Consider the following 15,000-nt stretch of genomic DNA (forward strand, 5'->3'; position numbering starts at 1 on the left):
GTGCCGACGATGCGTTTGGCAACCTCACTCTCGGACTTGTTTGATGGGTAATGATATGTCCATTATACACAAACCAACACACAACTCTGGTTCCCTAGTACCACACTGCAGGCGCCCACGGCCCCGACGGTTGCGGAGCCGAGCACGCCAAAGTGCGACTGTCGATCACCCCTTTGTGACACGACAATCAGTCAGTGTATAAGGTACCCGGTACTGCCAAAGTGTGCATCTTTACTGACCTTCGCCGAGGCAGTGGTATGTGTATCCCTTTGAAAGAGTTGCTTTCGCTCAACTCTACCAAGTGTGCTACACCATCTTGTGGTTGTAGCGTGCGCGTCAGCATGTGATGCCGACGATGCGTTTGGCAACCTCACTCCCGGACTTGTTTGATCGGTAATGATCCTTCCGCAGGTTCACCTACGGAAACCTTGTTACGACTTTTACTTCCTCTAAATCATCAAGTTCGGTCAACTTCGGCCGTGCCAACTGCAGCTCACGAAGGAACCGCGGAAGGTATGCCTCCAGAGACCTCACTAAATAATCCATCGGTAGTAGCGACGGGCGGTGTGTACAAAGGGCAGGGACGTAATCAGCGCTAGCTAATGACTAGCACTTACTAGAAATTCCAGGTTCATGGGGACCGTTGCAGTCCCCAATCCCAACTAAATGAGCATTTGGGTGATTTCCCGTTCCTCTCGGAATGGGGGCGCCTATTGGCGAGAACACGCTGCTGCCCACATTGTAGCACGCGTGCAGCCCAGAACATCTAAGGGCATCACGGACCTGTTATCGCTCACTCTCACCTTGCTAAACACAAGTTGTCCCGCTAAGCAGGGCAAACTAGTGCGACGACCGCCCGCGAAGGCGCCGCCGCCCCGTAACGTCAGGTGCGCCCGGAGGCACACTGCTGACAGCGTTCTAGTTAGCTTGTTTGAGTCGCGTTCGTTATCGGAATTAACCAGACAAATCATTCCACGAACTAAGAACGGCCATGCACCACTACCCTTAAATTTGAGAAAGAGCTCTTAATCTGTCTTACCTCGATAAGTTCGGACCTGGTAAGTTTTCCCGTGTTGAGTCAAATTAAGCCGCAAGCTCCACTTCTTTTTTTTTTTTTAAATTGCATTCGTTTATTCATTTAAATTTATAAATGTTTTGCCGCGTTACTTATTTATAAACAATAAACGATACAGAAACACGCATGAACAATTATAAAACGAATAAACCTCTCCATTGCCGGCGGCCTTCCCGACGGAGGCGTAGCCACCGGCTGCAATGGCGTCCCTGACTACATTTAGTAAGGGCACGCGCCCCGCCTAGCTATTCGTAAACGCAACATTAAAAATGAAGGACTTACGTTTACACACCTAACATTAACGAAGCGGGCGTGCCCGCGGTTCGTCGAGTCTCCATTTTTCCTAATACTAACGATGAGTATGTACGCACACACACATGCACACACATAATCACGCTAACACTTTGACGCTTACGGTGGGACAGAACAAACATCCGCACAAAACGTAAACGAACAAGACGGACCTAACTCTCACCGTGCACGCGCACGCTCTCTCTCCCTACTGCTGGTCGGGTACGAACATCCGCACAAAGCGGACGACGCAAAATGCCGAACGTACCCGAACCGAGCGCACGCGCGCTCTCTCTCGCCCGACTGTGCTAGAACGAACGACCGCACAAAGCGGAGACGGCAAAATGCCGGTCTCGCCCGGTCGTGTTTTCGCACGCTCGCTGACTGGCCGATCGTTTCGGCCGTAACCGCTCCCACTCAACGCGTAGACGTGTTGGTGGTCGCGATGGCGGCTTCTACGTCGGCCGACATTAAGCCGCGATGGCGATCCTGTCGCTCGTGGCGGCGTTGGCGTTCTCGCGCGCGCCTGTTGGCCCGTCGTCGGGCTAGCTCCTCCTCCGTCGGCGGTGCTCTGCTTCGGCGAGTTCGGCCCGAACGCAATGGCGGCAATGTACCCGCGCGTAATTGGGCGCGGTATTCCCGCTGCCGTTGGTTCCGCCTTAGCCGACGACGACAAGCTCCACTTCTTGTGGTGCCCTTCCGTCAATTCCTTTAAGTTTCAACTTTGCAACCATACTTCCCCCGGAACCCGATTTTGGTTTCCCGGAAGCTACTGAGAGCACCGAATGTAGTAGCGTCTCCCAATTGCTGATTGGCATCGTTTACGGTTAGAACTAGGGCGGTATCTAATCGCCTTCGATCCTCTAACTTTCGTTCTTGATTAATGAAAGCATCCATGGCAAACGCTTTCGCTTCAGTTGGTCCTACGACGGTCTACGAATTTCACCTCTCGCGCCGTAATACCAATGCCCCCAACTACTTCTGTTAATCATTACCTCTGGGTCTATACAAAACCAACCAAAAGACTCAGACCGAGGTCATGTTCCATTATTCCATGCAAGATTATTCTCGGCCAACGCCAACCCTGGGCGGGTGTGGACGCTTTTGTACTAGCCTGCTTGAAGCACTCTAATTTGTTCAAGGTAAATGGGAGCTGCCCGGGCACCACGCACCGGCTCGGGACGTGCCCGACCGATCACGAGGTTGACGCCCAGGCACACCATTGTGAGTCGCAGCCGCGAGCTCGCGCACGAACGTATCCGGCGTGTGCCGGGCGCCCGCGGCGGTCGCGTGTCTGGACGGGGAATCAACTTCGAACGTTTTAACCGCAACAACTTTAATATACGCTAGTGGAGCTGGAATTACCGCGGCTGCTGGCACCAGACTTGCCCTCCACTTGATCCTTATTGAAGGATTTATGCTCAATTCATTCCAATTATGGACCATCGTTAGAGAGGTCCATATTGTTATTTCTCGTCACTACCTCCCCGTGCCGGGATTGGGTAATTTACGCGCCTGCTGCCTTCCTTGGATGTGGTAGCCATTTCTCAGGCTCCCTCTCCGGAATCGAACCCTGATTCCCCGTTACCCGTCGCAACCATGGTAGTCCTCTACACTACCATCAATAGTTGATAGGGCAGACATTTGCAAGATCTGTCGTCGGTCAAGCGACCATACGATCGGCATCCTTATCCAGACTTCAACTCAAGCCGCCCGGAGGCGATTGGTTTTACTAATAAGTGCACCAGTTCCACCGCCCGCAAGCGGACAGCGGTCCCGGCATGTTGCATGTATTAGCTCTGGCTTTTCCACAGTTATCCAAGTAACTGATGGGTGGATGATCTTGTGAATTATGGCTGTTGTACTGAGCCTTATGCGGTTTCACATTCATTTATGTTTGTACTTAGACATGCATGGCTTAACCTTTGAGACAAGCGTATATTACTGGTAGGATCAACCAGAATTCGTCTTCGTCAATTGCTTGTTCGATATTTTTTGTCTACCAGGGCACCAGTCCCCGCAGACTCTCTTTCTACGTTCATCAGGTGACACAATCTTTGTTGTGACCACTCTCATTGACCTGCGGCAGTACACCGACTCCACAGCGCCAATAACCACACGAGCAAAGGTTGTTCAGGAGGATGTCAGATTATCGATGTACATCGTACACCAACATTTGACGTACCGAGGCATTACACCCCGCACGCCCCCAACAGGACCTATCAAGGCTCGCATACGACCTGCGACTTACTGCGGCTCCCTGAAGGTCCCCGTAGGACGACCATCACCAGTTAAGGTGTAGTTGACTTGTCAGGGCACGGTAGTCCCCACAAGTCCCCGATTATTCGTGGATATCGTCCTACGATTGTTTCTGACTCCTTTTGCTCCCCGCAGGTCCCCGTAGGACGACCATCACCAGTTAAGGTGTAGTTGACTTGTCAGGGCACGGTAGTCCCCACAAGTCCCCGATTATTCGTGGATATCGTCCTACGAGTTTTTGTGACCCTTGGGTTCCCGGCAGGTCCCCGTAGGACAACCATCACCAGTTAAGGTGTAGTTGACTTGTCAGGGCACGGTGGTCCCCACAAGTCCCCGATTATTCGGAGATATTGTCCTACGAGTTTTTGTGACCCTTTTGTTCCCCGCAGGTCCCCGTAGGACGACCATCACCAGTTAAGGTGTAGTTGACTTGTCAGGGCACGGTAGTCCCCACAAGTCCCCGATTATTCGTGGATATCGTCCTACGAGTTTTTGTGACCCTTGGGTTCCCGAACTTTGCTACGATGGTTCTGCCTCCAGAGGAGACTTATGAACACTTCGTATCATTTCTTACACCGAACCATGGGATCGCGAGATTGCTCCCGGATCCCTAATCACCTTACATTTTCGTTTCGTTTCCGTACACTACGATGAGCTAATTCAATTTGTTTGTTCGTCTGGCGAACGTTTTATTGCGGAATTACCGCGGTACTTCCAGCCGGGTATGGCTGCCGTACGACCTACAGGATAGATCATCGAACCACTTTTCGTGCATATTGTCCGTCGAGGGTATCACCTCGATACCCCCAACAGACCTTTGGACACTTCCTCACTACTCCTTGGAGCAGCAATCAGGGAACCATATAGTAGGAACAGCCGAATATGGAACTCTTTTCGTACTTTGGACACCTCCTATAACTTGTATGGCGACTTCGGGGACCTTCATTTCGTTCTCAGTTGGTACCCCTATTTCGGTCTTTGGACACCTCGTCTTACCCGTATAACTCACTTTAGGTCCACTTATTTGCCTGATATCTCATCGTGAACCCGTTTTTCGTACACCGTACACACCTAGGAACACCACATATGCGTTTCCCTTTCGATCGTGAAGTTTTCAAATTTTTCGATTTTTGGTCCTAGAAATTCATGAACGGTGGGAGACCAAAATTTTTCATAAAAAAAAAATTTTCACCGTTTGACCATAAAAACCTTCTTTTCGTACATACCCCATCATTTCTTCACGTTTTAGGCCATTTCTGAAATTTTCGCTTCGATAGTGTGTCCCCTATAATACAAAATGAACATTTTGCATCTCCCACAAGTGGCCATTTTTTTCCGCCACTGAAGAACACGACCTCGGGAACTCGGACCTAGGACGTGGCCATGTAAGTCATAGGCCACCCCAACTTTTGCAAAATACTGTTTCTTTTCACTTTTCATGATCTAAGGCGCGTTCCGACGGCGTTTTGAACAAATTTATGAGAAAAAAAATTTTGACCCTCGGACCAAAATTTTTTCGTTCGGGGCCCCATGGCCTATGGCCAGTATGGGAACTCGGGATGCCGATATGACAAAATTTGTCAAAAAATCACTAAAAAGTCGCTATGGCCCATTATTTAGAGCTTGTTGAGACCTTTCTAAAACACCTTGGTTGACCCCTGTCCGATAAGTAGTTTTCGAGATATTCGAGAAAATGTGATTTTTTGGGACTTAGAAAATTTTTGACCCGTACCCTAAGAAAAAGTGATTTTTTCATAGGACAATTTTTTCTTCGCAAATACTGTTTGGTTTCACTTTTCATTATTAGAAACGCGTTCCGAAGCCATTTTCATCAAAATCTCGTGAAAAAAAAATTTCACCCCCGGACCAAAAGTTGGCCGTTCGGTGCCCTATGGCCTATGGCCAGTATGGGAACCAAGGATGCCGATATGCGAAAAAGTGTCAAAAAATCACTTGAAAGTCGCTATGGCTCATTAAATAGAGCTTGCAAAGACCTTTCTAAAACACCTTGGTTGACCCCTGTCCGATAAGTAGTTTTCGAGATATTCGAGAATAAGTGATTTTTTGGGACTTAGAAAATTTTTGACCCGTACCCTAAGAAAAAGTGATTTTTTCATAGGACAATTTTTTCTTCGCAAATACTGTTTGGTTTCACTTTTCATTATTAGAAACGCGTTCCGAAGCCATTTTCATCAAAATCTCGTGAAAAAAAAATTTCACCCCCGGACCAAAAGTTGGCCGTTCGGTGCCCTATGGCCTATGGCCAGTATGGGAACCAAGGATGCCGATATGCGAAAAAGTGTCAAAAAATCACTTGAAAGTCGCTATGGCTCATTAAATAGAGCTTGCAAAGACCTTTCTAAAACACCTTGGTTGACCCCTGTCCGATAAGTAGTTTTCGAGATATTCGAGAATAAGTGATTTTTTGGGACTTAGAAAATTTTTGACCCGTACCCTAAGAAAAAGTGATTTTTTCATAGGACAATTTTTTCTTCGCAAATACTGTTTGGTTTCACTTTTCATTATTAGAAACGCGTTCCGAAGCCATTTTCATCAAAATCTCGTGAAAAAAAAATTTCACCCCCGGACCAAAAGTTGGCCGTTCGGTGCCCTATGGCCTATGGCCAGTATGGGAACCAAGGATGCCGATATGCGAAAAAGTGTCAAAAAATCACTTGAAAGTCGCTATGGCTCATTAAATAGAGCTTGTAAAGACCTTTCTAAAACACCTTGGTTGACCCCTGTCCGATACGTAGTTTTCGAGATATTCGAGAATAAGTGATTTTTTGGGACTTAGAAAATTTTTGACCCGTACCCTAAGAAAAAGTGATTTTTTCATAGGACAATTTTTTCTTCGCAAATACTGTTTGGTTTCACTTTTCATTATTAGAAACGCGTTCCGAAGCCATTTTCATCAAAATCTCGTGAAAAAAAAATTTCACCCCCGGACCAAAAGTTGGCCGTTCGGTGCCCTATGGCCTATGGCCAGTATGGGAACCAAGGATGCCGATATGCGAAAAAGTGTCAAAAAATCACTTGAAAGTCGCTATGGCTCATTAAATAGAGCTTGTAAAGACCTTTCTAAAACACCTTGGTTGACCCCTGTCCGATACGTAGTTTTCGAGATATTCGAGAATAAGTGATTTTTTGGGACTTAGAAAATTTTCGACCATGACATATATGAAAAGTGAATTTTTCATAGGACCAAAAAGTTTGTCCAAATAGGGTTTTGGTTCACTTTTTATGGTCAGATAAGTGATCCGATGCTATTTTCATGATCATTAGAGGGATTTCACGCTGTGACCAAAAATTTTCATACTTCATACTTGTCCCGGTGCCGTATATGGGAGGACCGGGGGAAGATGTGTTTGTAAGTCGTGATGTTCAGTGACGGATTTCTGGGACTTAGAAAAAAATGTGCTCTCAGGCACATTATATGTTTCATACACACATGATTTTCATTGTTCATACTTGTCCCGGTGCCGTATATGGGAGGACCGGGGGAACATGTCTTCGTAAGTCGTGATGTTCAGTGACGGATTTCTGGGACTTAGAAAAAAAAATGTGCTCTCAGGCACATTATATGTTTCATACACACATGATTTTCATTCTTCATACTTGTCCCCGTGCCGTACATGGGAGGACCGGGGGAACATGTCTTCGTAAGTCGTGATGTTCAGTGACGGATTTCTGGGACTTAGAAAAAAAATGTGCTCTCAGGCACATTATATGTTTCATACACACATGATTTTCATTCTTCATACTTGTCCCCGTGCCGTATATGGGAGGACCGGGGGAACATGTCTTCGTAAGTCGTGATGTTCAGTGACGGATTTCTGGGACTTAGAAAAAAAATGTGCTCTCAGGCACATTATATGTTCCATACAAACATGATTTTCATTCTTCATACTTGTCCCCGTGCCGTATATGGGAGGACCGGGGGAAGATGTGTTTGTAAGTCGTGATGTTCAGTGACGGATTTCTGGGACTTAGAAAAATAAATGTACCCTTAGGCACATTATTTGTATCAATAATTGTATCCCCAGCCTTTCATGGGGAACTTTTCCGTATTCCCGGACTTGTACATTTTTCGGGTTCCACCTCCCGACAATGTATCTCTACTGTGCATTACGTACCTGATAACGCACGGCACCCATTGGGTGACTCCACTTAACCATCTTTCGATAATGCCCGTGTTGCAGATATAATCCCAACACCTACCAGGCTTTATATGTACATCGAACGTTACATACGATGCACCCCGTATTCCCGGACTTGTACATTTTTCGGGTTCCACCTCCCGACAATGTATCTCTACTGTGCATTACGTACCTTATAACGCACGGCACCCATTGGGTGACTCCACTTAACCATCTTTCGATAATGCCCGTGTTGCAGATATAATCCCAACACCTACCAGGCTTTATATGTACATCGAACGTTACATACGATGCACCCCGTATTCCCGGACTTGTACATTTTTCGGGTTCCACCTCCCGACAATGTATCTCTACTGTGCATTACGTACCTGATAACGCACGGCACCCATTGGGTGACTCCACTTAACCATCTTTCGATAATGCCCGTGTTGCAGATATAATCCCAACACCTACCAGGCTTTATATGTACATCGAACGTTACATACGATGCACCCCGTATTCCCGGACTTGTACATTTTTCGGGTTCCACCTCCCGACAATGTATCTCTACTGTGCATTACGTACCTTATAACGCACGGCACCCATTGGGTGACTCCACTTAACCATCTTTCGATAATGCCCGTGTTGCAGATATAATCCCAACACCTACCAGGCTTTATATGTACATCGAACGTTACATACGATGCACCCCGTATTCCCGGACTTGTACATTTTGCGGGTTCCACCTCCCGACAATGTATCTCTACTGTGCATTACGTACCTTATAACGCACGGCACCCATTGGGTGACTCCACTTAACCATCTTTCGATAATGCCCGTGTTGCAGATATAATCCCAACACCTACCAGGCTTTATATGTACATCGAACGTTACATACGATGCACCCCGTATTCCCGGACTTGTACATTTTTCGGGTTCCACCTCCCGACAATGTATCTCTACTGTGCATTACGTACCTTATAACACACGGCACCCTTTGGGTGACTCCACTTAACCATCTTTCGATAATGCCCGTGTTGCAGATATAATCCCAACACCTTCCAGGCTTTATATGTACATCGAACGTTACATACGATGCACCCCGTATTCCCGGACTTGTACATTTTCTTGTACATACTACCGGGCCAGGACGTGCCTTGCGTCCACCATAACACCACCAGGCGTAGGTCGCCTGAGAGGATCGATGCGAACGCATCTCTACAACTTGAAACTCCTAGCCTGAAGTCCCGTCGTTTGCGGGCGGTCGGTGGGCATCGAAACTAGTCAAGTCCACGGTCGGCGAGGTCGGCGGCCACCGGCGTTCCCTATGGTCAGGTACTAACACGTGCAGTGCGACCCCGCGCGATGCGGCCCAGTCTATGAAGCGGGGATGAGGCGCCAGGCTGCAGAGGCAGTTCCAGCGGATCTCGGAGGGTTGTTAGGCCCGCTAGCTTCCGATTGCCCATTAGGTTTTGAAGCGCTATCAGCTCGGATTGGTTACGACCTTAGAGGCGTTCAGGCATAATCCAGCGGACGTAGCGTCATACCAAAGTCCGGTCGAACTAGTATTGAGCCAGTGGTCCGTACCTGTGGTTCCTCTCGTACTGCACAGGAGTTCCGTTACGATAGCACGTATTAGCACACACCAGTAGGGTAAAACTAACCTGTCTCACGACGGTCTAAACCCAGCTCACGTTCCCTTGAAAGGGTGAACAATCCTACGCTTGGGGAATTTTGCTTCACAATGATAGGAAGAGCCGACATCGAAGGATCAAAAAGTCACGTCGCTATGAACGCTTGGCGACCACAAGCCAGTTATCCCTGTTTTCCCGGGGAAGCAGGAGAGTTAGAGCGTCAGTTTCTTCGGCAAGGTTGTGCGCAGCAACAACGCGCACAAAAACGTCGTGGGACCGGTGGCGATCGGACTTCATTTGGGGGAGTTACGCCCGGAAAAGCGTCTTTTGGGTCTTCCAAATTTTCCGGCTGCACCCCAGCATCCGACCCCTCCATCGACGCGGCGTGAGAAGACATCACTAAGCACAGCACCGTACCTGCCTACCACCCACCACCACCCCCCCAGAGCGGAAAAACCCGTTCTTCACGGTTTTTGCGAGAACTTGTCAAAGGGATTTTAACGACGGACGGTCATTCCCTCTGGCACAGAATGGAGGGGCGAGTGCTGCGTTCCGGAGTGCGGTCGCTGTTAGCTCCCGGGAAGCGGTCGGACACCCCTTCCCCCTCTCCGGTGACACCACGGTCGGTCGGATCAGCGGAAGCTGTTGAAACATCGGAAGAGGAGGATGATGGTGCATTCTCCGATGCCTCCACCCTGGAGCAGACGGTTGTGGCGTCGCAGGAAGCAGAAGGGGAGACATCCACAACTGTGGTGATCCCTGACGGCGGAGAAGCGTCTGCGCAGGAGTTTCAGCACAAGATGCTGGAGACCCTCGCCAAGCAAGTGGAGACGCTTACTGAGGAGCTGCGACTCAGCCGGGAGCGCGAGGTTGCTCTAAAGTGCATGCTGGAAGCAGTTCAGGAAGGAATGCGTTCGTTGACGGCACTACATTCCTCGGCACAGTCTGGTGACCAGGGCAGTGCCAGAACGAAACGCAGCCGGCAACAACGCAACCGAGCGAAGAAGGCTTCGCAGCAACAGCAGCAGCAGCAGAAGCAGCAGCAGCAGCAGCAGCAGCAGCATCAGCATCAGCAGAAGCAGCAGCAGCAGCAGCAGCAGCAGCAGCAGCAGCAGCAGCAGAAGCAGCAGCAGCAGCAGCAGCAGCGTAGCCAGCCACAGCCGCAGCGACGGACGGTCGCAGTGTCGGCAATGGGCCAGCAGCAGCAGCAGCAGCAGCAGCAGCAGCAGCAGCAGCAGCAGCAGCGTCAGCAGCAGCAACCGCTACATCAGCAGCAGTGGCCACAACTCCAGCCAATGCAGCAGCAGATGACCTGGGCAACGGTCTTGAACGGTCGTAATAGCCGAGCGCAACGCCCGACTCAGCAGCAGCAGCAACCGCATCAGGAGCTATACCGGCCACCTCAGATGCGCCAGCAGCAGCAGCAGAGCCAGCAGCAACAACATCAGCAGCATCGTGCCCAGTCCAAGGGGCGTCCTGCACGACCCGATCGCATCGCGGTGGTCCCCGGTCCGGACAAAACCTGGACGGAGATGTACGTGAAGCTGCGCTCATCACAGGAGCTGCAAGACGTCAGGGCTGATATTGGGATGGGGCGTCGGACCGCGCAAGGTCATCTCATCGTCCCATTACGCAAGAATGTGGACAGCGCTGAGCTGGCTCGCCGGATCCAGCTGGCACTCGGTGAGGATGGCGTGGTCCGTGTGGTGACGGAGATGGGAGAGCTTCTCGTCACCAACATTGACTCTCTGGCCGAGAAGAGTGATGTGGAGCTCGCCATCAAGGAGAAGCTGGGAGCAGAGCCGGGAATCGCGCGTGTCGAGCTCTGGGAGCTCCGTGATGGCACGAAACGAGCTCGAGTGCGGCTCCCACTAGCAAAGGCACGGCTTCTCATCGGGCAGAAGCTGACACTGTGCCAATGCGTCAGCGGCATCCGCGAAGTGCCGAAGAAGCCACTCGACCGTCAGCGTTGCTTCCGTTGTCTTCTGATGGGGCATCTGGCACGAAACTGTCGTGCCTCGTCTGACCGGTCGGGTCTGTGTTTGCAGTGTGGCGAAGAGGGCCACCGCATTAGCCAGTGCACTTCGGCAGCTAAGTGCATTGTCTGCCAGGGGCCCCATCGTGTGGGCCACTCATCGTGCCGCCAGAACCAGCATTCGCGGGCGTAATGCGGGTAATGCAGGTCAACCTGGGTGGTGGACGCATCGCTCAGGATCTGGCCCTGCAAACAGCCCGCACGAAGCGGGTCGACGTGCTGCTGCTGTCAGAGGTGTATCGGCCTCCGGCGGGCAGCGGAAATTGGGCGGCGGATTCGTCGGGGAGAGCAGCTGTGGTGGCAACCGGCCACCTTCCGATCCAGCGGGTGTGGCGCTGTGCCATGCCCGGGTTGGCTGCTGCGCAGATTGGAGGGGTGGTGTTCATCAGCTGCTACGCCCCTCCGCGACTCAACACCGGCGAGTTCGAGCAACTTCTAGAGGCTGTGGAGTTGGAGGCCCAACCCCACCCTCGTATCGTCCTGGCAGGCGATTTCAACGCCTGGAATGAGGAGTGGGGTAGTCAACGCACCACCCGGCGCGGTGAAGAGCTGCTGGACACCATCAGGCAGCTCGGGCTTGTGGTTCTAAACCAAGGCTCGGTCCCGACGTTCGTGGGCAACGGAGTCGCCACTCCCAGTGTTGTGGATGTGTCTTTCGCTAGCACATCCATCGCTCGTCCGGACACTTGGGAGGTGGCAGCGAACACCGCTTCGTGCCACTACACAGCGTCGGACCACCGGTACATCTTTTTCACCGTGGGGCCTCCAACTCCTGACCAGCAGCAGCGACGACAACAGCAGCAACACCAGCAGCAGCAGCAGCAGCAGCATCAGCAGCAGCAGCAGCAGCAGCACCAGCAGCAGCATCGTCATTCGAACGGGAGGCAGCAGCGACATCAGCAGCAGCATCGTCAGCGGGGACAGGGGTCCTCTTCGTCATCCACCACTTATCGGCACGCTGGCCGTAGATGGAAGACGACGCAGTTTTCGGCCGAGGCATTCGTAGCCGCACTCCAGACGGCTGGTTTCCCGGAGCGAGCCGTCAGCCAGGAGGGGATGGTCGACGCCATGCTAGATGCATGCGACGACACGATGGAGCGCGTCACCATGTCACATCGTGACCCCCATCGAGACCTTTTCTGGTGGACTCCGGAGATTTTACGTCTTCGGGAGGAGTGTGCGGCTGTGCATGAGCGAATGCTTCGAACCACCGACCTGCAGGAGCGTAGCATCATGGCTGCTCATCATCGGTCGGCGAGGAGAGCTGTGGAGAAGGCTGTCCGTGCCAGCAAGCGAGCGCAGCTCGACGAGCTGATTCAACAGGCGGAAACCAACGAGTTTGGGGCCGGCTATCGGGTGGTAATGTCTCGTCTTCGTGGCTGTTTCGTGCCTCCTGAGACAGACCGTGTCGTGTTGGAGCGGATAGCTAACGATCTGTTCCCGACACATCCGCCTGTTGACTGGCCGGAAGCCGAATCGTCCAGCGAAGACACCGAGGAGCAGAGATCACCGCTGACCCCTGTTACCGTAGGCGAGCTGCTGTCCATCGTGGGATCGATGGCGAACCGGAAAGCGCCTGGACTGGACGGTATCCCCAATGCGGCGGTTAAGACGGCCATTAGGAAGTACCCGGAGGTCTTCGTCCGTTTGTACCAGGACTGCCTTGACCGGGGTGCGTTTCCAGCGCCTTGGAAGAGGCAACGATTGGCACTGCTGCCAAAGCCTGGCAAGCCTCCCGGGGAAAGCTCCTCCTACCGGCCGCTGTGCATGCTCGACGCACTCGGCAAGGTGTTGGAGCGCCTAATTCTTAACCGCCTCAACGAGTTCCTGGAGGAACCGGAAGCAGAACGGCTGTCGGACGGGCAGTACGGGTTCCGGCGAGGCAGATCAACCATCAGTGCGATCCAGCGCGTTGTCGAAGCGGGCAGGACGGCCATGTCCTTTCGCCGTACCAACGCCCGAGACAAGCGCTGCCTGATGGTGGTGGCACTAGACATCCGCAACGCCTTCAATTCTGCGCCCTGGCAAGCCATTGCCAACGCGCTGAGGGACAAGGGGGTACCGTCATCGCTGCAGAAGATGCTGAAAAGCTACTTTGAGGATCGGCGGCTGGTTATTGATACCAGCGAGGGCCCCGTCGAGCGGAGCATCAGTGCGGGCGTTCCGCAGGGTTCCATACTGGGACCCACGCTATGGAACGTGCTGTACGACGGGGTCCTGGGTGTCCAGTTGCCGGAGGGGGCCGAGGTTATTGGCTACGCTGATGACCTTGTTGTCTTGGTCCCTGCAACGACACCCCAGGCCGCTTCCTCGACTGCTGAACGAGCCATCGCGGCAATCACGGACTGGCTGGACCGGAACCATCTTTCGTTGGCACCAGAGAAGACGGAAATGACGCTGATATCTACGCTGAAGCGTCATCCGGTCGTCAGCATCAACATCAGGGGTGTAGTCGTGCAATCCCAGCGCTCCATCCGCTATCTTGGAGTTTGGTTGCACGACCACCTGTCATGGCTGCCGCACGTTCAGCAGGTTGCAGCGAAGGCCATGAGAGTTGCGGAAGCCGTAACGCGCCTCATGCCGAACCACAGTGGCCCGAAGTCATCGCGCGCCCGACTGCTGGCGGCAGTAGCGGACTCCATCCTGCGCTACGGTGCCCCAGTATGGTCGGAGGGACTGCAGCTGCAACAATGTCGGAGACTGGTGCAGCGAGTGCAGAAGACGACGGCCATTCGTGTCTGTCGGGCTTTCCGGACGGTGAGGGGTGAGACGGCCGTGCTGCTGGCCGGTCTCATCCCGATATGCATGCAGATCGAGGAGGACAGCAGGGTCCATCACCGGCTGAACGATCCAGCTAACGAACACTCCAGGACTGGTGTTCGGAATCTGGAGCGGGACCGGACGTACGAGCAGTGGCAGCAGCAGTGGGATGCGGATGCTGCCAGCGAAAACGCCAGTCGTTTCACTCGGTGGACGCATCGAGTGCTACCCGACGTGAGGGCATGGCAGTCACGGAAGCACGGAGACGTGACGTTCCAGTTGGCGCAGGCCCTGTCCGGCCACGGATTTTTCCGTGACTACCTGTGCCGGATGGGCTTCACGTCGTCCCCGGACTGTCCCAGATGTCCTGGCGTCGCTGAGACGGCGGAACACGCCGTTTTCGGATGTCCACGGTTTGCCGCTGAACGTGGAAGGCTGCTCGAGGGGGGGAGGTCGAATCCAATCACCCCCGAGGATCTCGAAACAGCGCTGCTCGAGAGCGCGGAAAGATGGAGCCAAATATGTGAATTCGTCGCATTCGTGACTGATGAGCTCCAAGACGGCTGGAATGCGGAGAGGGAGCAGTTGGCTTCGCAGGGCCAGTCGTCAGCCGCACGCCTCCCCGACAACTCGGTGGCCGTCGCTCGCAATCAGCGCCGGAATGTTGCGAGGAATGCGGCACGGGCGAGAGCGAGGGAGTTGCTGCGAGGTGGGCGGCCCCCATCACCACCTCCATCGCCAACAACAGCTGCGCGTCGTGCGGCCATTCGCGAGCGAGTCGCGAGGTTCAGGGAGAGGCGAAGATCT

At 52.6% G+C, this 15,000-nt stretch overlaps 1 protein-coding gene across 1 annotated transcript; it reads left to right on the forward strand.

The window, feature by feature from the left end:
• Positions 1 to 10,930: 10,930 nt before the first annotated feature.
• LOC118516658 lies at positions 10,931 to 11,566 on the forward strand. The gene has a single exon (XM_036062622.1). It carries the CDS (start codon positions 10,931 to 10,933, stop codon positions 11,564 to 11,566), a length of 636 nt encoding a protein of 211 aa, XP_035918515.1.
• The last annotated feature ends 3,434 nt before the right edge of the window (positions 11,567 to 15,000 follow it).

Source organism: Anopheles stephensi, unplaced genomic scaffold, assembly GCF_013141755.1.
Source record: "Anopheles stephensi strain Indian unplaced genomic scaffold, UCI_ANSTEP_V1.0 ucontig370, whole genome shotgun sequence".
Taxonomy (NCBI): Eukaryota; Metazoa; Arthropoda; class Insecta; order Diptera; family Culicidae; genus Anopheles; species Anopheles stephensi.